General features: G+C 42.7%; 2 protein-coding genes across 3 annotated transcripts in view; one reads left to right on the top strand and one right to left on the bottom strand.

Moving 5' to 3' along the window:
• Positions 1 to 2,736: 2,736 nt before the first annotated feature.
• Positions 2,737 to 16,514, top strand: LOC110526412 (SAFB-like transcription modulator). Its single transcript, XM_021607377.2, has 19 exons — positions 2,737 to 2,926; positions 5,128 to 5,215; positions 5,299 to 5,627; positions 5,830 to 5,857; positions 7,030 to 7,525; positions 8,151 to 8,194; positions 8,595 to 8,707; positions 8,964 to 9,113; positions 9,458 to 9,573; positions 9,663 to 9,814; positions 9,899 to 10,059; positions 10,149 to 10,288; positions 10,384 to 10,564; positions 10,762 to 10,886; positions 12,660 to 12,836; positions 13,009 to 13,482; positions 13,587 to 13,734; positions 13,847 to 14,007; positions 16,046 to 16,514. The coding sequence occupies exons 1-19, from the start codon at positions 2,792 to 2,794 to the stop codon at positions 16,146 to 16,148; spliced, it is 3,321 nt and encodes a 1,106-aa protein (XP_021463052.2). The 5' UTR covers positions 2,737 to 2,791; the 3' UTR covers positions 16,149 to 16,514.
• A 60-nt stretch (positions 16,515 to 16,574) lies between these two features.
• mindy2 (MINDY lysine 48 deubiquitinase 2) overlaps positions 16,575 to 25,492 on the bottom strand; it is a 29,002-nt gene continuing 20,084 nt past the window's right edge. The window contains exons 7-9 of one of the 2 annotated variants that reach the window (XM_021607378.2): positions 24,489 to 24,662; positions 23,093 to 23,269; positions 16,575 to 20,855 (exon numbers count right to left, since the gene is read on the bottom strand). In XM_021607378.2, coding sequence (XP_021463053.2) covers positions 20,694 to 20,855; positions 23,093 to 23,269; positions 24,489 to 24,662 — 513 coding nt within the window. In that variant the 3' untranslated portion in view covers positions 16,575 to 20,693. The remainder of the gene's footprint in view (positions 20,856 to 23,092; positions 23,270 to 24,488; positions 24,663 to 25,492) is intronic. The other variant, XM_021607379.2, reaches the window with a different exon arrangement.

The following is a 25,492-nucleotide window of genomic DNA, read 5'->3' on the forward strand; positions in this document are numbered from 1 at the left end:
GTAACCCACTCTATTAAATTAATCAAAACAGGAACATTTTACATTTGGCTAGAAATTCTAAAGGAAATTATCTCAACAGAGTAAAATGTCCTCCTGTGTGCTACCTATATCCATGAAGACAGATTCTCCATCCTAGAGGGAGAGGTCAATCATTTCCAGCCCCTGGACACATGTTAGTGTGTGGTAACCTAAATGCCTGAACTGGACAAGAAGATGACATTCTCAGTACACAGGGGGACAAACAGCTACCTGGAGGTGACAGTATTCCCTCCCAAATATGCCCCCCTAGACACGACTACGACAAAACAACCAACAAAAATGGGTCACGAGTCTTGCAGCTCTGTTGCACGCTGGGTCTGTACATAGTCAATGGTAGGCTTCAAGGGGACTCCTACAGTAGGTACACCTACAGCTCATCCCTTGGCTGTAGTTCTATAGATTACTTTATCACAAACCTCAACCTAGAGTCTCAGTCAGACCAATGAGCGTTCACAGTCAGACCAATGACACCCCTATCAGATCAAATCAACATCACAGCCTACTTGAACAGAATAATACTCTATCACGAGGAATCAAAGCCAACCAAACGTCATACTGTTAAGAAGATGGAAGGAAAGTAGTGTAGAAACCTACCAAAAAACTATTGGGCAACAACAAATCCAATCCCATTAAGACAACTTCCTGGACAAAACATTTCACTGCAATAGTGAAGCTATAAACTTGACAGTAGAAAGCCTAAACTGTATATTTTACCTTTCAGCTTCTCTATCAAGTCTAAAAGTGTCAAGCAGACAGCCTAAGAAAATTAACAACAATGATAAATGGTTTGATGAAGAATGCAAAACCCTAAGAAACACATTGAGAAACATATCCAACCAAAAGCACAGAGACCCAGAAAAACACAGCAGTATTAGGACGTTACTCGTTAGTTGTCAAAATCCAGAAAAGAGCTGTTAAATTCTACAACCACATAAAAGGAAGCAATACCCACACATTCCACCACAAGAGTCCCCCTCAGCCAGAGAAGAGTCCCTCTCAGCCAGCTGGTTCTGTTCACAAACACAAACAGACACCACAGAGCCCCTGGACCACAACACAATTAGACCCAATCAAAAAAGATAACTATTTGACACACTGGAAAGAATCAACTAAAAAACTGAGCAAATTGGAATGCCCTAAACAGAAAATACCTGACAAATGTGATTTGAGAAAATTAAGAAAATCCTTGACTACGTGAAGACTCTGTGATCATAGACTTTCTATTGAGAGAGGCCACCACATGCAGACCTGGCTCTCAAGCACAGGACCTTGGTGGCACCTTAAATTGTGGAGAACGGGCTCGTGGTAATGACTCGAGAGGAGTAGGTATAATGGTATCAAATACGTCAAACAAATGGTTTCCATTTTTTTTATGCCATTCCATTTGCTCCTTTCCGGCCATTATTATGAGCCTTGTCCCCTCAGCAGCCTCTACTGCTGAGGGGAGTGAGAAGACAAACTATGAGTTCACTGCTCACAAAGTTAGTTGGAAACTGAGTGGCACATGCTAACCTCCTGCCAAATGTATGAACACATTAGATATACATATTTCCCACAGATCACACAGGTCCACAAAAAATTCAAAAACAAACCAAACTCCCATATCTGTTAGGCAAAATACTGCAGTGTGCATTCATAGCATCAAGATTTGTGGCCTGTTGCCATGAGAAAAGGGTAACCATGTGGAGCACAAATAATGTTTTAAATACCACCAATATGTATCTGTTTATCTTTACCTACCTACCTTTATTCGTACTATAACTATTTGCACATTGCTAAAACACTGTACATAGCTGATAATATATAGTAACACTTGAAATCACAGGAGTTTGGTGGCACCTTAATTGGGGAGGATGGGGTCGTGGTAATGACTGGAGCCGAATAGGTGGAACACTATCAAATACATCAAACACATGGTTTGATACCATTCCATTTGCTCCTTTCCAGACATTATTCGTGCTCCCCTTAGGAGCCTCCACTGTGAAATGTCTTTATCTTTTTAAAACATTTTTGAAGGCAATATTTACTGTTAAATTTGAATCTTTTTTTGTTGTTGCTTTGTGTCTTCTCACTTTTGTTTATTTCACTTGCTTTGCCAATAAAGCCCCTTTGAATTGAAATGATAGGAAAAACATGGGTTTCAGTACGGTTGGGTTCCCTAAACAGAAAATGTAGGGATTCATAGCCATGGTTATTAACTGTATCGCAGAAATATAACGTAAAATCACAGAAAATATATGTTGGGGTGGACACTGCAGAGAAGTACTTGGGTGTACAATATTTTGTTGCAGAGGACAAGGTGTGTTGAAAGATAGGGTCCAGTCCTCCCAGGCTGCCAGCCTGGATTAGGATCAGATAGGGCCAAGTAGTGGAATAGGGGTGAGGTTTTAATGGGTGTAGGTTTGGTACAGTGATTTTTTTCTTCCCCTTTGTGTCAAAGCGTGTAATGAATTTGCACTCCAGAACAGTAGGTGGAAACAAAGGGCTATTTAAGAGACATAGATGAAAAAAGTGGCGGCATGCACTTTAAACGTTTGTTTGCGGACTGCCATGATATCATAGAAGAAGATATATTAATAAGGGGGCCGTGACCAGCCTCACACTCCAGTACAGTAGGTGGCAGTGTATGCATATTTCAGTTGGATGCGATCCGCCAATACACATTTTGAGAATAACTTTGGGGCCATTGCGTGAGCATGCGTGCTTCCCTTCTGCACACACAAGTTTACAACAACACATCCAGCAAGGTAAAATGGCGTCGGGTGCCATTTCAACGGAGTCAAAGAAAATAACAGATTTACGAGTTATAGATCTTAAATCTGAACTCAAGCGAAGGAATTTAGATGTCACAGGTGTGAAGAATGTTCTAATTGCAAGGCTGAAACAGGTAACGAGCTCAATTTATTTGTACTTGGCGAACGCAAAGCTAATGACCACTAGGCTAGCTAATGTTAGCTACCAAACAGTTTTACGGATTTGATTGATTGAGGCCGTCCTCAACTGCTGCCAGCTAGATAGCTTAGCTATCCAACTTGTTATGGGATGAATGTGTATCTATGTACAGCTTGCTTTTTTTCGTAGTTGCCAACTAAGATGTTTAGTCTGCTAGCTAACGTTACGGTTGGATGCTGTCTAGTTTTCCAACTGCGGTACTGCGTGCTCGCGGCCTGTCTGCAGCGTCAGGTTGACAAGGTAGTCCACCGTCCTGCATCGATGCAGTCGGTGTGTGGGCGTTGGTAACTAATGGTAGCTGGCCATGACATCTATCGCATCAATGTCTCCTTTAGAAAACTATATTGCTATAGGCCCACATCACATCCACACACACATTTCGCAAAGTACCTTGATCAGAGTTAAAGTTTATAATTCAAATGAAAAATCTAATATTATTTTTCACAGGCGCAAATAAAACGGGTGTTTACCTTGCCGTGAAATGCTTACTTACAATACCTTAACCAACAAAGCAGTTTTAAGAACAATAAGAGTTAAGATAATATTTACTAAATAAACTAAAGTACATGTTTATACATATAATGAACTATAATCTGACTTGACAGGAGACGTTGATATGGTGAATCTCATTTAAACCCAGGAAGCAGCCATTCAATTTGCCATTCACTAGTTAACCAAATTGAATCCTGTCAAAATACGTTAGTTACTCACCAAATAAGCCGGTATATAGGTTTCCACTAGATAGCACAGCCACAAAGTGAAAATGGTCTATTTCGTAAATTATATGATCTTGCTGTTTGTATTGAATGTGACTGTCTGTCAACTTGATTACTCAATTTTCTCTGATCCTGTGCAACTATGTTGTAAACCTTCATTCATAGGCTAGGTTGTAGCAACCTCATGATGGATATAGGGAATATTCAGGTATTATGTAGTAGCCTAAACCTATCGATGTTACATTGAGCTGGGTGAATGGAATATGAATGACAGTCATAAAATATGCTGTAATAGAAATAAGTCCATGCTCATAATTTGTTGTTGTTGCCCTCCATCACCTTAAATGCACCAACCACCACTGATTTTAAGTTCAGGTGTAAGGTTAGCAGTGGTTAGGGTTAGCTGCTAGGTTTTAAATCAGATTTTAAGACGTTCAATTGTAGAAATAGGTGTGGTTTAAGACTTTGTGCCTGTGGTAACTAGTGACAACCAGGTATGCAGGCCTAAACAATGCCTCTTCGGCAGCTCCAATGTATTGAGCTGTTGTAGACTTCCGACCTGTTCATTGCAGTAAGGTTAGTGCTATCAGCGATCCTTGTGACGCGAGTGATTTACATTGGAGGTGCAGAATAGGCATTTTTTTCAGTTGCTTTTACATTTTTATTAAGACCTTTTTTGGACGTACATCCTGACCATGCCGGCTGTAAATGACGATAGTTGCTATTCAAAACTCCATATTTGGTGAGTAATGAACGTATTTTAACTCGATGAGTTCCACCGTAACGCCGGTGTGCGTATTGGACTTCTAACCCCTCTTAAACGTAGTGTGTTTGAACTACGTACTTCTGTGTGATTAAGGGGGGCTGAGCTAAAGTGTGTGAGGCAAGGGCGGATCCCGAAGGGGCCCAGGACTGGTCTTTTTACTAAAATGTCTGTGGAATCCGAATTGTTTGAGCTACAAACTATTATCTATAAAAATGTGAGACTCCGTGTTTTGCTCTATGATGCTCACATGCTACATAAGTCGTTAGAATGGTAAGGGTTACTTCAACCTAGAAGAGTGTAGTGACATGGTTTCTATAATACTGTAATAAGCTCACATAGTTGTTGTCACTGACTAGTTGGATATTCATATCACTGTGAGCAAACAATTGTTGTACTTACAGCATTCATATAAATTCATTTTCATCAAGTTTATGCTTTGACCAATTTTTTGTTGTTGAGATTTGTCAATAAAACTCATGAATGCAGCTGTTTTATGTCAAATTGTTTTGTGTTCTACTTGTTGTCCTGAAAAGAAAATGGTAAAACACTTAATTGTGAGGCTAAATATGAGGATGGGACATTAAATTAATGTCCGAAAAATGACTAGTAATTACAATAGTGTTTTTTTTAAAATTTTTTATTATACTTTCTCAGGCCATTGAGGAGGAAGGTGGAGATCCAGAGACCATTGAAATTCCACTCCCAGCAGACACGCCTAATAGAAAAAATGCAAAAGCTAAAGGTAATTTGACATTCCTAATATTTAAATTACTGTTCAATATTTCTGTTTCCAATTTGGATGATATGACTTCATTACTTCTTTAGGAAAGAAAGTGGACTCTGACACTGACAATCCAATGGAAGATGAATCCTTCTCCAAGGAAGATGAATCCTTCTCCAAGGAAGATGAATCCTTCTCCAAGGAAGATGAATCCTTCTCCAAGGAAGATGAATCCTTCTCCAAGGAAGATGAATCTCCTACCAAGGAAGATGAATCTCCTACCAAGGAAGATGAATCTCCTACCAAGGAAGATGAATCTCCTACCAAGGAAGATGAATCTCCTACCAAGGAAGATGAATCTCCTACCAAGGAAGATGAATCTCCTACCAAGGAAGATGAATCTGCTACCAAGGAAAACAAATATTTTTCCAAGGTGAGTGTCACATGAATATGTTTACGTTTGTGTTTACCCCACTGTCACGGTAGACTAAAGATCATTAGGTTACCATACACAGATCAGATATTGTTTTTATAATTAAATGCTGGTATTCAGATCAGTTAACCCGGTTTAAGTAAGGCATTAGACTGAAACTATCTTTATATGTGTATTTACCTTTCACGTTGGTCTCTTTCAGGAGGGAGACGAGGATGATGTTGAAGAAGGTATGTTTGTGCTCACACCCTATTGAATTGATTACTTTTCCTGGGGGGGGGGTTTGCAGGTAGCAGGTAGCCCCCTTTGTGTGAAGGTAAGAAACTGCTATGCCCCCTCTCTCCTTTATGCCTTCCATTTCTTTTGTCTGCTGGCTGGATACTCAGCCAGCCATCTATCCAGGACTCATTGTTCATGAATACAACATAGAAGGGACATCCTGTTTTTGGAGGACTTGCTTCTTTTGGTCATAGTACTTTTTGGGTGGGATGTTACCTACTCTTCCAGGCCTGAGATGCAAGAGGGCTCCATCAACCATACAGACTGCATAGTACATTCCCTCAAGATAAAAAGCTCAGGAATCAACAGGCTTCTTTAAGGTGAGGGAAAGGTTTGCACTGAAGAAGGCAAGCTGATTTAGAGGGAGTTCCAGTGTGTGCTGACGATACCATGGGGGACTCCTGCCCATCGGGGCCCATCCTCCTGTATCACCCCAACTGCAGTACAGATGTCTCAGACGGAGAGAAGAAATCATTGCTGAGAATGCTCAAAGACCAACCAGGACATGATGTACAGACTAGAGGACACATTTGCTAAGGACTTGAGCCTGTCACTGCAATCACAAGGACGATTTAAAGATGACATCAATTTTTTTGTCAACCATCCCAAGTCACTTAAGACAGACTTTTATGAGGGAAAGAAGACATGGGAGATGACCATAAAGACTATGATGGGAGAGCCCTGGGCAGTAGAACGGCCATAAAATGAGACTGAATTTGACCTCCATGGCTTTGGGCACAGATAATTTTTTTGGTTACGGAAGAAGTTGGACAGATGGTCTTTTCCTTTAATTTGAACAAATGCCTCAAATGCTTCAAACTGATGAACGGGAATGGAGCTCCTAATGACAGGAGTATTGAAGAGTAACTTCACTGTACAGTACACATAACTGTAAGGATCGCAAAAGAAGTATTGGTGGTGAAAATGACATGAAGATTATTGATCCGCACCACCATTTTTCAATGAGGAATGTATGTTTGTGTGTTCCTGTGGTCTTCTACCCTTCGATGACCACTAATACTAAACTTGCTTTCTATTCTACTTCCTAGGTCAAGTAACAGACATGTCAATGTTAAACATTGTGTTTTTTTTTGCCATGTTTTATCCTTATTAAATCCCTCAGATATAACTGATACAGATGATGGTACTCGCGAAAATTCTAAACCTCCACCCAGTGAGGACGGCCTCCCAGAAACCGAGGTTGAGGCAGAAGCCGAGGCGGAGGCCGAACAAGTGGAGGAGATCGAAACTGAAGTTGCCGTCTCCGCTAAAGAAGACGAGGACGATAACATATCCGTCACACTCCAGAATGAAGATGCCATCACGCTGGATGTTGATGGTGATGACCTCCTGGAAACAGGTAAACATGTGAAACTTCCAGATTCAGAGGCAGACAAGGGCTGTGACGAGCCAGAGGCCTCTGCTGAGACGAGCCCCAAGGATGCCATGAAGATGGAAGTGGAAGGCCATAAAGATGGTAAGAAGGATGACGGGACGAAGGTTGACTCCTCTAAGAAGGAAAGCAGAGAGGCCTCGAAGAAAGCTGAAATGGGAGACAAAGACAAGGATTCTGGGAAGAAAGGCCCCTCGTCTACTGGGGCATCAGGTCAAGGAAAGAGGTTTGTCTTTCTAGCTATGTCAGTTCTTTAAGATACTACTACCAAGTTCCAGCTCACTGTGAACGCAGCATTGTGGGTAGCCTCAAGATTTTTTTTACTTTTTTTCCTAATGAGAAATGTTCATTGATGTACCTAATGAGCCTCCCATTTGTTACTTTCATTTGGTTGTTTTTCTGAAGTTGGGTAATTTGTGTCATTAACCAGGAGCTGAAAACAGATGTTACTTTCACCTTTCCAGCACGTTTGCCTTTTCCAGTTCCCACGTAGGGCTTTTTAAAAGGGCAGTAGTCCCTGTGATGTCAGTTTGTCAGAAACATATGAAATGATTCGCTGTGAAGTCGAACGCAATACTGAAGATTTCATTGGTCCAGGGAGTAAATTGGCTGAGAACATGACCCATATCACCTGAGGAAAAGCAATGAAAAAGGCCATTATGGGAGTTTTGTCCAAATGCAAGCCTTGCCCGTGGGGATAAAAAAAAAAAAATACATACATACAGCAAAACAAAGTGTTTCTTTAAAAAAAAAAGTTGTTTGCCCTGGTGTACGTCATATTCCGCAGGGGCTTTCATATACTGGCACTCATCTCTTGTTTTTTTTTATTTGTTGTGAAATCTGCTTTGTAGTTCTTCAAAGGACAGAGATGGAAAGGCCACAAAAGATGACAAAGGTAAGCATTTTACAGGTACATTTCTCAAGTCGTCATTACTGATGATCAGACGATGGTCAAGCATAGGCCTTTATGTAGGTTATGTAAGCAATGTGCAGTATTGACTGGACAGCCAAAATGGCATTTTCTCAAGCGTCAGAACAAACCGAGTTGATCTGGGAATTTTAGTACCGCTGGTGTAATCTGCATATTACCCAGTTTTCTTCACATATCTAAAAAGTACATTTTTTTTTGGCATTTTAAAGGTGTCTGAAATGATTTAATTTAGTCAAAAGCACCTGCATTTTAACATGTAATGCTTACCGGTATGTAACATTAGGCTGTTGTAGATTCGTTTTAAGTGTGTAGACATGTAAAAGCCTCTACAGTGTATGTATGTTTTGAAACAACCCTATTTCAGGAAGTATCAGCAGTAGTAGTGCAAGCAGCTCCACTCGAAACATATGGGTGAGCGGCCTGTCCTCCAACACCAAAGCAGCTGATTTGAAAAACCTTTTTGGCAAATATGGGAAGGTAAGTCTAGAGCTTAAAATGTCTGTAAACGGTTTCTTGTGGTGGGGTACTGCGGTTTGATGTTTCTTACTGAATGGGTGTCATGGTTTTGCTTTGACTTATTGGAAACTATTTACTGTTTTACTAGGGGAAAGGGGGATACCTAGTCAGTTGTAAAACTGGATGCATTCAACTGAAATGTCTTCCGCATTTAACCCAACCCCTCTACAAGCAGCATGTAGTTGCTCCACCCCTAAACAAATTCCTGTCGCCACAGGTTTTTAGTGCCAAAGTGGTTACTAATGCTCGCAGTCCTGGAGCCAAATGTTATGGCTTGGTGACAATGTCTTCCAGTACAGAGGTGGGAAGGTGCATCTCCCACCTGGACCGCACAGAACTCCACGGCCAGCAGATATCTGTTGAAAGGGTAAGCTGACAAACAGTTGTTTTGCACATTGTTCAGCTAGAATGTTGAGAGCACGATTACAATTTTACAGTACAGGGTCTTTTCTCTGACTTCTATCTTTTGTGATGTCATAAAGCCTCCAGAACTCTTGACGATTCTAAGATTCCATTTTGAGAGTTTTTTGCAAAACAACATTGGCTGACATTCTCTTCTGAGCCATTGAGCCAACATGCGCTCTGTAATTTTCATTGTAGGGAGAAACAAGGTTCAAGGTCCTTTTGTTCTTTAATTAATTGAAATTACATTGCTCCAGAATTGTGACGGAGCCTTTAATTACTGTGACGGAGTATTTGTTGTCTTTTTAGGTTAAAAGTGATCCCTTCAAGAAAGAACCTTCAAAGAAGGAATCAGATGACAAAACCAGCTCCAGCAAATCAAGTGACAAACGTAGTGCGTTGACAAACAAGACTAGCACTAGCAAGTATGTGAGGAAGAAACACAAAATCTGTCTGTTTCAGAATGGGGAAATTTGAAAGAAATGTTCATGTCTGTTATTTTTTTTCCCTGAAGAACCCAGCCATCCTCCAAAAAAGAAGAGAAGAAGTCCGACAAACCATCAGACAAAGACGGCAAGGATTCATCCAAGAAGCAGGAGTCTAAAAGCACAACATCCAGCTCAGGCCCAGATGCCTCCAAGAAAGATGATAAAAAGCATGGTGGAAGTATGTATGCTCCTTCTTAGGTTCCTTTTTATGTATTGTGTTGTAGGGTAGTAAAAATTAAAACCCCTGTCCTGTTTTGTGTAGGGACCAAGAGCCCTGGCAAGATGGTGGTGATTGATCATGCCAAAGGAGACCTGAACAAAGTGAGACCACCGTTCAGGAGGGGGAGATTTGACAAGCCGGGTTTCACCACCAACAACAACATGATGCAGCGGAGACCCAGATATTTCATGCCCCCCGAAGAGGTTTGTCGCAGTTTTCTTTTCTATCCGACAAAGTTTGATCATGGAACTTTCTTTTTCAATGTTCACCTCTACATGCTTGTCTTTCCTAGATGGAGATGAATAGAGTTAGAGTTTTCCCCAACAAGGGAGGCAGCAAAGACATCCTCCCCTTTGAGAAGATGAAAGAGCAGAGGTTGCGTGAGCGTATGGTCCGGCTGGAGCGCGTCCGCAGGGCTGTGGAGCTTCGCAGGTCAGCCTGAAACAAACTCCTACTCTAATTGTTGTATTCTGTAGTACTGTAAGGATGCTGGGTACTAATGTTTCTGTGACTTCCTGTCCCGTCAGGCGGCGTGAGATAGCGGAGCGGGAACGCCGGGAGCGTGAGCGTATCAGTCTGATTAGGGAGCGGGAGGAGAGGGAGAACCTGCTCCGTGAACGGCAGAGGCTTGAGGTGGAGAGGCAGAAACTGGAGAGGGAGCGCATGGAGAGGGAAAGGCTGGAGAGGGAAAGGATCCGCATAGAGCAGGTGCTTGGACTCAAATCATTAAGGATGTTTAGTCAACCTGGCTGTACCTTAGTTGATTGTTGTAAAACGACAGGAGTAAGGTAAATTGTTTACTCATTGTTCATCCTGGTGATCTGTCAACAGTTCCCAGGAGCATTTTGAGCAAACCATTTAGTGGATTGTTAATGTAATGCTGACGTTATCTCGCTGTGATGCAGGAGCGGCGTAAAGAGGCGGAGCGTATGGCTCGTGAGCGGGAGGAGCTGAGGAGGCAGCAGGAGCAGCTCCGCTACGAGCAGGAGAAGAGAAACAACCTGAAGAGAGGCCGCGATGTGGACCACAGGTACACAAGGCCACACTGTAGTTGGGGATGGGATGTTTGTCTGGGGTTTGCTCTGTGTAGTTGAGGCTCTGTTCGTGGACAACCAGTGTCGTGTCTTTACCATTATTAAATTGAAGACTTAGTTTTTTATCAAAGATTCCATTAATTAGTATAACGTGATCAAAGTAATTAATCGTGTAACTGTAATTAACTAGGAAATAGGGGCACCAAGGAAAGTATTCAGATTACAAAGTTATAATTTCCCAATATAACCTTTCAGATATTTTCATATCTGATCAATAGTCTTCTGATTATTTATTTATCTTACCTCATGTTAGTCTCATTCCAAACGTCGTAAATTGTTGGTTATCTGCACGAATCCAGTCTTGACTGAGTCATCCATACATCAATTGTCTTAAATAGTTTATTTATTACTAACTAAGTAATTCACAGAAATGCATGAACAAACAGTAAATATGGTTACATGAAATTATAGAATGTGCCCTAGTGGGCTAAACCGGCATGGCAGCTTGTTAGACAAAGGGGCAATGGGGTAGTCGACTAAGAAGTCACTACAGGGTTAATAATTATAACAATTGAAATGCTAATCCTTACACATGAACGCTCACTCAGTCGGGAACAATTGCAATCAATATATATACGCTCAGTGTGTCGTCTTGATCGCTGGTGAAAAGTTAATTTCTTTTGCAGAATTGTCCGTCTCTCTCCCTCGCTCTCTCTCGGTTGTGGTTAGAGGGGATTGTTCAGAGTGACATTCAAATAGAATGGATGTTTCGGCGGATGTCGTTATTCGCGTTCAATGATGCTGAATTCCTAGCTGCAGACTAGTAATTAGTATCAAAGACCTTGTTCTTATTCTGTCGGTAGTCTAAGAGTTTTAACCACGTGGTATGGTTAAAAGATTCAGCAATGGTCTACAACCTTGTGTCCCCCTCCTAATGGAGAAAAACATGGTCTACTGATAATTTCTCAAAGTGGGGTTTTATTCAGAATGGCAGAAGAGAGCTGTCTCAGGATGTCTGGCCCTAACTGGGCTCAGGGGCGGTCCTCTGATTTAGTTAAAATAAAAAGGGAATTGTATTTTTCGTCATTAAACAGTCCACAATCATATTACACCCTTATTCAAATAGTATCATCCTCACTCATTCATCTTATACAACAATTAGATGTAAACCTAATTTCTGAGGCTATTATATAAACAGCGTTATGGTAATGTGGCCACGCCGTCTCTCTTGAGCTTGCCAAGTTGTGACAAACGCACCAGTTTGTAACTGGATTCTTCACCGATCTTTTACACTTTCTCTGGAACATGAATTTTGTTCGTACCTCATGTTCTGTGAGGTGGAAGGATTTCATTTGTCTCCATGAAAACTACTCTCTACTCTCTGTGTGTCCATGAGGCAGGGTCTTCCTTAGGAATTTACGACCTCACTCTGCCCACAGCAGTCTGGTTGTATAAGCAGAGAGCGGGGGATGGTGCTCACTGTACTCAGAGAGCAACATCATGACACCAGCTTCCACCATTATGTCCATGAAGTTGCAGGATAGGTTACAGTACTGCTTTGTCGTTTTCCCTGCACACAGACTTGTCTCCCGTCCTGGTATGTCTGCATCCCACAGCAGACAGGGATGCTTGGTCTCAGACATGACCAGCAGATGTCAATTTGACCATCAACTGAAAAGTGAAAGATACAATTTGGTGGTATGTGTTATTCCACACCAGTTTGTTTACTTGTCGCCCAGGTAAAGCATATTCTCCATTGAATGTTTCAGCCGGAGGGATGATCCCTACTGGAATGGAAACAAGAAGATCCAGCCAGAGTCTGAGGGCCGTGTGAACCAGGGCTCGGACTACAACCGCCAGCAGAACCGCTTTACTGAGTTCAGCCCCCGGGAGAGAGGCAGAGGCTTCCCTGAGGCTGCAGCCGTTGAGCCCAACACCATTGAGAGGTAGGCCCTATTATTTCTAAGTGCTTTTTGTAAATAACGCAACCTGGACCTAAAACGGCAAAGAGCAAGCTACACACAGCCCATATAGCAGTTTAGCATGTCTATCTCTCTCCAGTAACAGTCAGCTCTTGACAGAATCTGACAATCCATTTTGGGTGTCGGGGGTTTTCAGACGTAACCGCTTCAACAGTGAGCCTGAGGCTAAGAAGTCCCGCCCGGCTGCTCGCAGGGACAGCTCTGGGTTTGAGCGCTACCCCAAGAACTTTGAGACTGTCCGCAGGGCTGAGCCTCCTCCAACTCCACGAGCAGACATCCGTGACACAGACCGCAGAGAGATCCGAGACAGGGATGAGCGCCGGGCTGCGCCCATGCCTGAGCGCCGGGCCGCGCCCATGCCTGAACGCCGGGCCGCGCCCATGCCTGAACGCCGGGCCGCGCCCATGCCTGAACGCCGGGCCGCGCCCATTCCTGAGCGCCGGGCCGCGCCCATGCCTGAGCGCCCAGCAGGGGGCAGAGCACCCATGCCTGGCATGTCTCATACCGGCCGCTCCCCCAGAGGCTCCGGGCACGCTGGTCATGCTACTCATACTGGGCATGCAGGATGGAAGAATGACGGCAGCATGAGTGCACCTAAGGGGGACATACGGTGAGAATGGATGGATGCCTAGTGTGCTTGTTTGATTAAAGTTGTAGACAAAGGCCTTTTGTTGTTATCCATGTGGTAATAATCATGTCTCTGTGGTTGTGTAGTGGAGCTGTGCGTACCGGAGGTATGCGGCCAGAGCGTTCAGGCAGAGATGGCCAGGGGCCTGCTCTCAGAGGAGGCTCCTCAGCCAGCCGAGGAAGATCCAACTTCAGTGGCCGGGATGGAGGAAGACCCATGGTCATGGCAGACCAGGTCAGCACCTCACAAATCCCCCATAGCTAAATTTACACATTCAATACCCTCCATTTTAGTTACATTTCAGATAGGGAATTCATAACTACAATCTCCCCTGTTCTCCACTCAGCATTTCAGCTCTGGCCGCCAGGTGGTGGTGGAGCGGCATGGCCGGGACCAGCCGGCCCCCAGGAAGGAGTGGCATGGTGGGGCTGGATCCCAGGGAGGGGGCTTCCCAGACAGTCGCAGGATGGGAGACAGCCGTGGCAGCATGATGGCCCCACACTCAAGGTATTCACTGCCGTTGCATTAAGACTGTGTACTTTTCCCTGTTATGGTTAAACTCAAATATACTAATTGATAAAAAAAATTTTAAAACATTATTTATGGTAAAAAATATATTTGTTAATGATATTATGAATAGGAGAGGTGGAGTTAACACATATGTGGAATTGTTAGCTCTATCTAAAATTACAACCAACTGATTGGTGCATTACTGCAAAAATGGAGGAGGCAAGTAGAAGGGGGAGAAGGGGAGCTTGTTTATCTGGCCTTTATTAAAGAGCAAAATTGGAGAAAGAGAATTGTCATGAATAGAAAAATATACCTGTTTTATTTGAGGACTAAAATGTTCACCATGGCGCCATACAGGTTGTAAAATACGTGAAGAGATTTCCAGTGTGCTGATTCCATGGCATATGGTTTATAAACTGATACACAAAACAATGCTTGACTCAAACCGTAGTTTTTCTATTTAAATTATTATACAATATTCTTGCCACCAAAATAAGAATGTTATGTATATGGGGCATACAACCATGTCAGCTATGCAGATTTAGCTGCGAAGAGACAATAATTTGACCACTTATTCTGGTATTGTCCTGTGTAGCCAGTTTCTGGCCACAGAGACAGGAGTGGTTAAATAGTCATGACATTGTTCCAAAATGAGCCCTACAAATAGCACTGTTGGGTGATCAGAAAAGCTGTAATCAATCAACAACCAAATGTATATATTTAATTCACATCTGTTGATAATATCCCATTTAGAAAGGTTTGAGAATCTGTGTAAAACATCACACAACAGTTGAAAAGGAAATGGCACAAGGAAATCAAGAGTAGGTGGTCTATGGAGATAGGTGGGATGGGCTGAGAGAAACCGAGGGGTGGATTTAATCTGTAATAGTTGTGACTGAAATGAATATATATCATGTGTATCGGACTTGTCTGAGCACTATGATTTAGGCTTGGGTGGTATCCGTATTTCCATACCGTCATTGTGCCATGCCGGGATATTCTGTAATACACCATAATACCTACACTGAACAAAAGGAGCACTATTTTCAAACCCCACTGGATCTTCTGTAATCCGGAGGTTAGCAATGCTAACAAGTAGATGTAAAAGCCCATAGATAATGCTAACTAAATACTAAAGAGGATATTGTGTACAGTCTCTGACCTAAAGTATTTGCAGGACAGACAAACCAGCTCAGTTATACAAGTAACTAAAAAAATATCCAGTTTGCTGCATCCACAAAGCAAATATCAGCAAGGCTCTTGATCCAGGAGAGGATTCTCTGCTGTTACCAAGCTAAGGTTGATTTTGAATGAAGCTAAGCACTTAGCTAGATGGCTAAATAGCTACTAAATTAGCAAACCAAATCACAACTGTAGCGCATTTAGCACATTTTAGACAGTTAATAGGTATAAGATAACGAACTCGATCACCTGGCGTGTGCTACACAAGTGAGTGACTCACAGGTAGCCTAGTGGTTAGTGTTGGACTAGTAACTGGAAGGTTGCAAGATCAAATCCCTGAGCTGACAAGGTACAAATCTGTCGATCTGCCCCTGAACAAGGCAGTTAACCCACTGTTCCTAGGCCTCCATTGAAAATAAGAATTTGTTCTTAACTGACTTGTTAAATAAACTTTTAAAAAACAAGGCTCTGGTTGTTGTGCTTATAAACAAACACCATGTGACTGAGGACTACCAGTAAGCTTCATAATAAAAAATTGTGACAATCCTTACTGATTGCACAAGTTGACTGCAGGTATTTACCTAAAGTAGCTACAAATATTGGCGGTATATTTGGCTATTTCCAAATACTCCGGTATACGGTATACCGCCCAAGCAAACTATCAATCAAGTGTAAAAAAAAAAAAAAAAACTCCAATGAATCCAAATGTGTGATATTATGTATATAAAATATATATACACACACACACAGTACTTTTTTTTATATGTAAAAATGTATTCTGGTAGAAGCCACATTTGAGCTTCTGTCTTTACTGTATGCTTCTTTAGGCAGAAATCTATTTTTGTTTCTCCAGCCACTCTTCGTCTGCAATGAACAGAATCGTGCAGATCACCAACAGTTCCATGTCCAGTGTTGGCGGATTCAAGCCCTTCAAAGGAGCACCCCGACGGTTCTAACTGCCTCTCCCCAGATCAGCTTAAGCTTATTTTTCAAAAAAACATTTTTTTTTAAGTATTGTGTTTTAAGAGGCTGGTTTCTAGCCATAAGGTTGATATAGAAATGTTTTGTTCTGTATAGGTTAAATCAATGTATGGTTTCCTAACAGTTGTGCTGTGACTTAAACCCTGTGCACATAATGTTCAACTTACCTTTAGAATAGAATTGTACAGCTTTAGTTATTTGTAACAAGTTTGATGTTAACTGCTCTTCCCCTAACTGAAACTCCATGTACCGTATGTAAGCAGATCAATGTATTCTTTAACCATCATTTTTAGTTATGCCCCTGGTGCTTCTGAAGGTTATTAAATTATACATCTTGCTCATTTTGTCTTCGCCCCTACATTTGACTCATGAAGTGCACATACAAGACATCACACATTGAGTGGTTGTGAAAAGAGAAGTTTTAATTTTTTATTGTCCATTTACTTTAATAATCAGGCTGAATGTCCCTCGTCTAAGGCATTTTGTTACAGAAGAAATACCATCTACATTTTGCAACGGTACTGTGATAGGCTACATACATTATTTGGTCATATGTATATAGATAAACATTTTAACCTTCCAACACGAGGATTGACCTTTTTGTGTGTGGTTAAACATAAGTGAAAATATTGAAATTATACTCTGCTAAATGTCATTAGTATGCATTTGTTGCATTATGCATCAGAATAACATTGGGATTAATATAATTGCATTTAATCTCAACAGAACAAAAGGAAACCTATACAGAACAAGTTAAATCAATATGGTGGATTGCGTTCATGTTCTGTGCTCCAGTATCTGATTTTACACATTTCCCATAAAACACATTTCTCCAATCTATACAGTATCAATGTCAAAATAGCCAACTTTTAAAATCCCTTCCCTCTAGATGACCAGCCAGTGGCATTAGTGACTTTTTTTGTGTGAAAAGCTACGCAAATGCTATAAAACAATTCTGGCCTTAGAGGGTGAACGGCTACCTGAAGTTCAAGTTGCATCAATTTTTATTGAAAAGGGCTACACAGTACCTAATGTACTTTTAGCCAAAATATTTAACCAGCCCTTTCATACAGAAACAATTGAGCATTTCATATTCAACTGACTGTTGAAGAGCTACTAGCAATTCTAGACAGTATTCCATTTTTACAAGGTACTCAAAGAACAATAGCACTCTCGCACAATTTCTAATTCTGTATAAAATGAGGTATTTTCTCTTCTGCGTTTACACAGGCAAACCAATTCTGATATTTTTTCTCACTAATTGGTCTTCAATCAGATCTGATGTGCTTGGAAAGAACATGCCTGTCCAAACACAGCCTTCGTAGTGCATATCAATGTAACAGTGCAAAACCAATTACAATGACTATATGTTCAAGGACTACCTTGTCAACAGACTGTTTGTACAGTATTTACCGCCCCAGCACTATAACAAGGCTTACACATATTCACTCGACATTCCACAAACAAAATCCTTATCAATTATTTTGAGGAACAACATTCAAGCTGAAACACAAAACCATATCTAGATACTGGTAAATAATGCAATGTAAATGACTCAAAGCAAGCTTACGCACATTTTTTTTATTATTCAAAAAAATGTGTGAGGCATGTGTTTAACATCTTTTTGCTCCCCCAAAAACCTCAAAAGTAATTAGATAAATGGCCCTCTGAGGTTCTCATCATAATACTCAGTACTAGTTGCCTTTTGAACGTCGTTACAAATGGGTTGAGGCCATTGGGAAGGTTGACCACATTCACAAGTATAATTCAAGCTGCAGTGTGACGGTAACTTTAAAATGGATGTTATTTTACGAAAGAAACAAGAATATGGATCGTGTCCCTGACTCTCGAAACGACACGGTCCTTCCCCCCCAACCTTGCACAAAATCACTAGTCAATAATGTAAAGGACATACTGTAGCATACCATAAACAGGATGTACACACTCGCTTCAACATAGGTGTTTCTCTTTAAGTCCTGTCTATTCAGCCATATATTACTTTTTGGGTAGTTCTTGTGAACATGAAAGCAGCCGCAGTTTAATTCACTTTTGAAAAACAGCCTTGAATTCCATTACAAGGGGCAAACTTATTCTTGTGTAAAGTCATTGTAAATTCCTTTGACTAGGTAGGCCTGAGAGAAGCTCAGAAACCCATTGTTACGCCATCCATGAACATAACTAGCGATAATTATGCACAGCCCGATAATATGAAGTTGACCTAGTTAGATACCATGTGTTGAAATAATTTGTTACTGATACCTATACGTGGTTACACATTTTACATTACAACACATTGAGGGAGTTACTACAGGCTATATTCAATACTTTACAATGGTATATATCAATCATTGCTGTTGCCAAGGCAGCTAATACACAAACAATTTACAAAAGACACTCAAGGATATGTCCCTTCAGAGAAGGCCTGAGAGTATTTCTGATGAATAGTTTAAAATCTACAGATTGTCTCATTCTAGTAATACACCTGTTTCCGTTTATTCTTATAAAAGATATTGTAAATGTTGTAAGGCATTTTATATACAGAGTAAGTGTGGCCTCGTGAGGACTGTATAGACAGGCTGAGCTAACCCCAGTACTCAAGTCCAGCCTGCAGATAAGCCTTACTACCGGTTAATCAGGTAGCCTACTCCTACAAGATGCAGCCAGTCGCCAGGCAAAAATAAATACTAAGTACTGGACTTGTCCTTGAAGGCTGGGGTTGTCCATTTCTGGACAATGAGAACAAAATGTAACAGCCAAAAATGGGAGACCCCTTAACTAGCAGCACTGCGAGGAGTCTCCCCTATAACTGTGTTTCTAGGTCTGACGTATAACACAAGGCTTGAGTCAAGGCATCCAGCTGGAATGTGTAGATAGAAAACAGTAAATCTCTCAGGAGGCAGTACCATAGTAGGACAATGGTGCAAACTACTAGCTAGCTCTGTCATAAATGTGCACTAGGTATGTACACAATGTATATACATTTGTTTGAAAGTCAGATGATGTAGGAGAAGCACATGGATTCAAACATGGCTACATTAGAAAATCCTACTTCCATAACTCAACTAGGTCATGAGGCTTCCCATATTGACAGCATCCCATATTGACAACATCCCATATTGACAACATAACTGCCGGCAGATCTGTGTGACATTGGGCACTAAAGACTATTAGTGTGGGATACTATTATCACTCTTCCTCTGCAGTCAATAACCAGCCAAGTCTCTCAGGGAGTGAGCGACAGAAGTCAAATTAGGTGCACCGTCCTGTGTTTCCATGGTTCTGTCTGTGTGATAGTTCAGACTCTACTGGATGTGAAGCATATACAGCAAATATGAGATATTAATTACATGGCATATCTTTCAATCCAACTGCTCATATACATCGGAAAACATTTTTGTTGTTGACGTTAAGGTTATTTCCAAATTGAAATTAAGAGCATAAATCAATGCAGCTAAGCATATCCGCCATACATATACACTGTAGACACCAATGCCATACACACACACCAGAATTCAACACTGCCATACTCTGGTAAAGCCAATCTGGATAGGGCGAGTCTTAAATGGAAGATGAGGGTTGGTAGAGACGGAACGTACCAGAGTATGGCACTGACTCCCAGGAAGAACAGGGATGTGGGTAGTGATGGAGAGATATACAAAAGGCTCGTCACAACAGGGTCTTACATTCATTTGTAACCGGCAAAAACAAATGAATCCCTTTCCATTTAAGTATATACCAAAATAAATTACTCTCTATAATACTCTTACACACACACATACAAGCACACATGCAAACACACGCAAAAACACACTTAAAGTAGTAATTTGGCATCCATTAACGTGGCGAAGAGACAGGAGTGCTTAGATATTACACTCACTGATGTCACTATCACCTCATCTCTATCCCAATAAGACTCTGAACAAACTCTTGATTATCTCCAATTGGAAGGAGCTAAATTACCCCCACCAACCAATAGCTAGCAAACGAAGGTTGTGTTTTCAGTAGAGTCTATTGCTCAAAAACTGAACTGAATCAAAGCAGGCATATCTACACATATGTGCTGTAAAAAAAAAAAAAATAGCTTATCAACTGCAATGATAAAAATGAATGAAAACGATTTCCTTGAAAAACGTTGGTGTCATGAGAGGAGATACTTCAGATTCTGAATTCTTTCTCTCCCAGCATCCTGTTTCTGGAATTTTTCTCATTTTACTATAAAACCACCCCCATTAACCTTGACCCCAGATCACAAATATAGTGCACTGTGTGACTTGTAACAACGTTTGGCCAACTGTACAAAAGCTTAGTGGTAGTTGTCATAGCGTCCCTTCCTCTGTTGTCCAGGCCCACTGAGGGTAGAGGATGGCAGGCACCAGTGGCTTGGGAACGGCAACTCCTCAGTTTGTCTCATCGCTATCTCTCGCTTTCAAAAGGGGCTGTTCGTAGGCTGTCAGGTCAATGTGAAAAAAAAAATGCTGCCCCCCTCTTTCTCTCTCACACAAACACACAACCATCCTATGTTACAATAGAACACATTTGTCTTTATCCTTGGGCTCTTTTTTGGGTTTGCGCTCCCCAGCAGAGGGCTGCTTCCCTGGACTGGGTATGGCTCCAGCTGCTGCTGTTGCTGATGATGATGCTGCTTCTGCTCTGTCTGCTTCGTCACTTCCCTCTGCTGGCTGCTGCACAACACAGACAGGATGGAACAGGAGCGTCAACCATAATAACTACCTGTGGCTCATTCAAATGGGTGAATAAGCAACATTATAAACTGGGTGGTTTGAGCCCTGAATGCTGATTGGCTAACAGCCGTGGTATATCAGACCGTATACCACGGCTATGACAAAACATTTATTTTTACTGCTCTAATTACATTGGTAACCAGTTTATAATAGCAAAAAGGCACCTCGGGGGTTTGTGGCATATGGCCAATATACTACGGCTAAGGGCTGTATACAGGCACTCAGCGTTGAGTCGTGCATAACAACAGCCCTGAGCTGTATCTGAACATAGAGATACATTGAGATAGAACATGTATTGTGTACAACAGCTATATATTGTCAGCTATATATTTAATTTCTATCTGACTAAGCCCCTGACTGCTATATCTACACTGCTCAAAAAAATAAAGGGAACACTTAAACAACACAATGTAACTCCAAGTCAATCACACTTCTGTGAAATCAAACTGTCCACTTAGGAAGCAACACTGATTGACAATACATTTCACATGCTGTTGTGCAAATGGAATAGACAACAGGTGGAAAATATAGACAATTAGCAAGACACCCCCAATAAAGGAGTGGTTCTGCAGGTGGTGACCACAGACCACTTCTCAGTTCCTATGCTTCCTGGCTGATGTTTTGGTCCCTTTTGAATGCTGGCGGTGCTTTTACGCTAGTGGTAGCATGAGACGGAGTCTACAACCCACACAAGTGGCTCAGGAAGTGCAGCTCATCCAGGATGGCACATCAATGCAAGCTGTGGCAAGAAGGTTTGCTGTGTCTGTCAGCGTAGTGTCCAGAGCATGGAGGCGCTACCAGGAGACAGGCCAGTACATCAGGAGACGTGGAGGATGCCGTAGGAGGGCAACAACCCAGCAGCAGGACCGCAACCTCCGCCTTTGTGCAAGGAGGAACAGGAGGAGCACTGCCAGAGCCCTGAAAAATGACCTCCAGCAGGCCACAAATGTGCATGTGTCTGCTCAAACGGTCAGAAACAGACTCCATGAGGGTGGTATGAGGGCCCGACGTCCACAGGTGGGGATTGTGCTTACAGCCCAACACCGTGCAGGACTTTTGGCATTTGCCAGAGAACACCAAGATTGGCAAATTCGCCACTGATCTTCACAGACAAAAGCAGGTTCACACTGAGCATGTGACAGACGTGACATAGTCTGGAGACGCCGTGGAGAACGTTCTGCTGCCTGCAACATCCTCCAGCATGATCGGTTTGGCGGTGGGTCAGTCATGGTGTGGGGTGGCATTTCTTTGGGGGGCCGCACAGCCCTACATGTGCTTGCCAGAGGTAGCCTGACTGCCATTAGGTACCGAGATGAGATCCTCAGACCCCTTGTGAGACCATATGCTGGTGCGGTTGGCCCTGGGTTCCTTCTAATGCAAGACAATGCTAGACCTCATGTGGCTGGAGTGTGTCAGCAGTTCCTGCAAGAGGAAGGCATTGATGCTATGGACTGGTCCGCCCGTTCCCCAGACCTGAATCCAATTGAGCATATCTGGGACATCATGTCTCGCTCCATCCACCAACGCCACGTTGCACCACAGACTGTCCAGGAGTTGGCGGATGCTTTAGGCCAGGTCTGGGAGGAGATCCCTCAGGAGACCATCTGCCACCTCATCAGGAGCATGCCCAGGCATTGTAGGGGGGTCATACAGGCACGTGGAGGCCACACACACTACTGAGCCTCATTTTGACTTGTTTTAAGGACATTACATCAAAGTTGGATCAGCCTGTAGTGTGGTTTTCCACTTTAATTTTGAGTGTGACTCCAAATCCAGACCTCCATGGGTTGATAAATTTGATTTCCATTGATCATTTTTGTGTGATTTTGTTGTCAGCACATTCAACTATGTAAAGAAAAAAGTATTTAATAAGAATATTTCATTCATTCAGATCTAGGATGTGTTATTTTAGTGTTCCCTTTATTTTTTGAGCAGTGTATATAAACTGACAACCCTTACCCTTTTTCTCATCCTCATTCCTCCTTTTTTCCTACACATCTTTCTCTCATCATATTCCTCATTCAATTCCACTCCTCACATCTTCCCTCCTCCTTCTCACAAGCTCCCCTCCTGCTCAGAGGGGTTGGGTTAAATGCGGAAGACACATTTAAGTTGAAAGCATTCAGTTGAACAATTGACTAGGTATTCCCCTTTCCCTCCCTGGCCCCTTCCCCGACCTGTGCTTGTGCTGCGGCAGCCTGCTCCTGCTCCTGGTAGTACTGGGAGGCTCGTCGGTCCTCCTCCTCCTGCAGCTTCTTGGCCAGCTCCAGGTCACTGATGCCCTCGGGGAGCTGCTCCCACTGCAGGTCCTGACTCTGCTGCTCCTGCTGCAGCGACAACGCCATCAGGTAGTCCTGCATACGATGAGGAGGGGGGGGGGGGGGGTAAAGAGAGAGAAAGAGAGAGAGAAAAAGAGAATAGGACCAGGTTAATGATTCTCACGTCATGGTGTTTACACTGTTACCAGAGTGATGTGCCACTGCCAAGTAAGCCTAGTTGTAAGCTACAAAGCACCACCCATTTTAAAGTCAGGGCTACACACCTCTTTATTCATTCATAACCCTCATGTAGAGTGAAACCAAATATTTTCCTGAGTGCAGCATCAGACTGTCTTAATTGTCGGCTATGATATGCCCTCTCAAGCATAAGGGTGTCTGGGTGGATGAGAGTGTGAGTAGAGATGACTACTCCCCCCCTCTCTGTACTGGGTGAGGGTGGTGAATATGGACCCTGGCAGATGGACAAGCTGCTGGGCAGCCCTGCCACCAGGCCTAACGGGCCAGCCAATCAGCTGTCGTCTGCACAGGGGACACAAACCACATCATGCATTATTAAACAGCCAATCGAAGTGCAGCGTGATGCAGCGCAGTACAGAGGGATGCGCCACATGTCACGGTCATTGCCTGATCAGGCATTCAGACATCAAAACCCTGAGTGTGGGTGTGTGTGTGTGTGTGTGTGTGTGGGGGGGGGGGTTAACAGGAGAGCAGAGGAGTTTTGAACATCTATTATTGAGGAACTTTTCCCCACTACTTCTCCAGAGTAGCGCTGAGTGCAGATGGAGCAGGCTAGAAAGCCACGGGAAAGCAGAGCCCAGATAGAGGAGATGTGTAATATTTACTGTACCCTTTATGCAATCCACTCTGTTTTTATTTTTATTTAACTAGACAAGTCAGTTAAGAACAAATTCTTATTTTCAATGACGGCCTAGGAACAGTGGGTTAACTGCCTTGTTCAGGGGCAGAGCGACAGATTTTTACCTTGTCAGCTCAGGGATTCAATCTTGCAACCTTTCGGTTACTAGTCCAACGCTCTAACCACTAGGCTACCTGCTACCACAATCAGGTACACTCTGATTGTGACTCACCCTGACTTAGTATTTTTGTAATGCTGCACTGTGACTGTGCACCTTGTTCTCCATGGTATACATCCTCTGCAAGAGATATGTGGTGCACCCAACAGTGCGAAATGGCTGCCATGATTCAGCTAGATCGGTGTTCAGCATTGTTTGTCATTGCTCCCATGAATGAAGTGGAACTGGATCAGAGGGCCCAATTGGCGTAGTGGTCTGACCTGGTCTATCTGGTCCTGCTGTCCGCGGTACACCGTTTCTGGGTCTGACGGGGGTCGCAGGCGGAACTCAGAGTCACAGAAGTTGCCATCCCCGTCCACATTGTGCAGGCTCTCCCACACCACCTTCTCCTCCGTCAGGAAGCCCTGGTCTGTCACCAGGAGGTACAGCTGGCCCTGATCACACGGAGACACACGTTATACACGTCTTATCACTGCCAGAAAATACATCTACACACTTTCACACCCTCTTATTCCTGTAGTAGGTTAACCCTGGATAACAGGTCTGTGTGTGTTTGTGTGTTTAAATGAGGGGGGCTTTGGTATTATTGGTAATTATTTATCTTGGGGTCATGGGTGCTACACACAGCTTGCTTCACTTGGCAAGCATGCTCACACACACACTCTCACACAGACAGGCCTGCTCAACTTCCCCTGCTACAGATAACAGGAAGAGCCTGTCCCAGCTGCAGTGATAAGTGGAGGGAGCACAAGGTGGTTGAAACCATCGTAGATAGCATTAAGACTCTAGGTGCTGAATAGGTCTCCATCACGTGTCTACCATGCTCTTTGGGGCATTTGTATTCATGCCCTCACACCAGCCTCAGAACCCTATGTACTGAACATTACATCACCTGGGACTGGGGTGTGGGGAGATCTATTGTGAGGGGGAGGACAGGGAGAAGGGGAACACACTAACAGTGCTCAGCTGTTAACAGATGGTTGAAAAGACTTGGATGAAAGAAAGTCCCCATGTGTCAACAACCTACAATACATAGAATGAGGTGATCTGATCCGGAAGCTAGCAATACATTTGAAATAAAGGCTTATCTGGGACTGAGTGATATGAATTCGGTAACATTATGCAGTTCATTTATATAACACCCTTTATATAACACCCACTACTAAGAGGACAAGGCAGACTTAACTTGTTTTTGTTCATAGTGGACGGTGGTTTGGGGACGCTGTAGCAGAGGAAAGTAAAGAAGACCCATTCACAGTAAACA

This window comes from Oncorhynchus mykiss, chromosome 6, assembly GCF_013265735.2.
Source record: "Oncorhynchus mykiss isolate Arlee chromosome 6, USDA_OmykA_1.1, whole genome shotgun sequence".
NCBI classification, from domain to species: domain Eukaryota; kingdom Metazoa; phylum Chordata; class Actinopteri; order Salmoniformes; family Salmonidae; genus Oncorhynchus; species Oncorhynchus mykiss.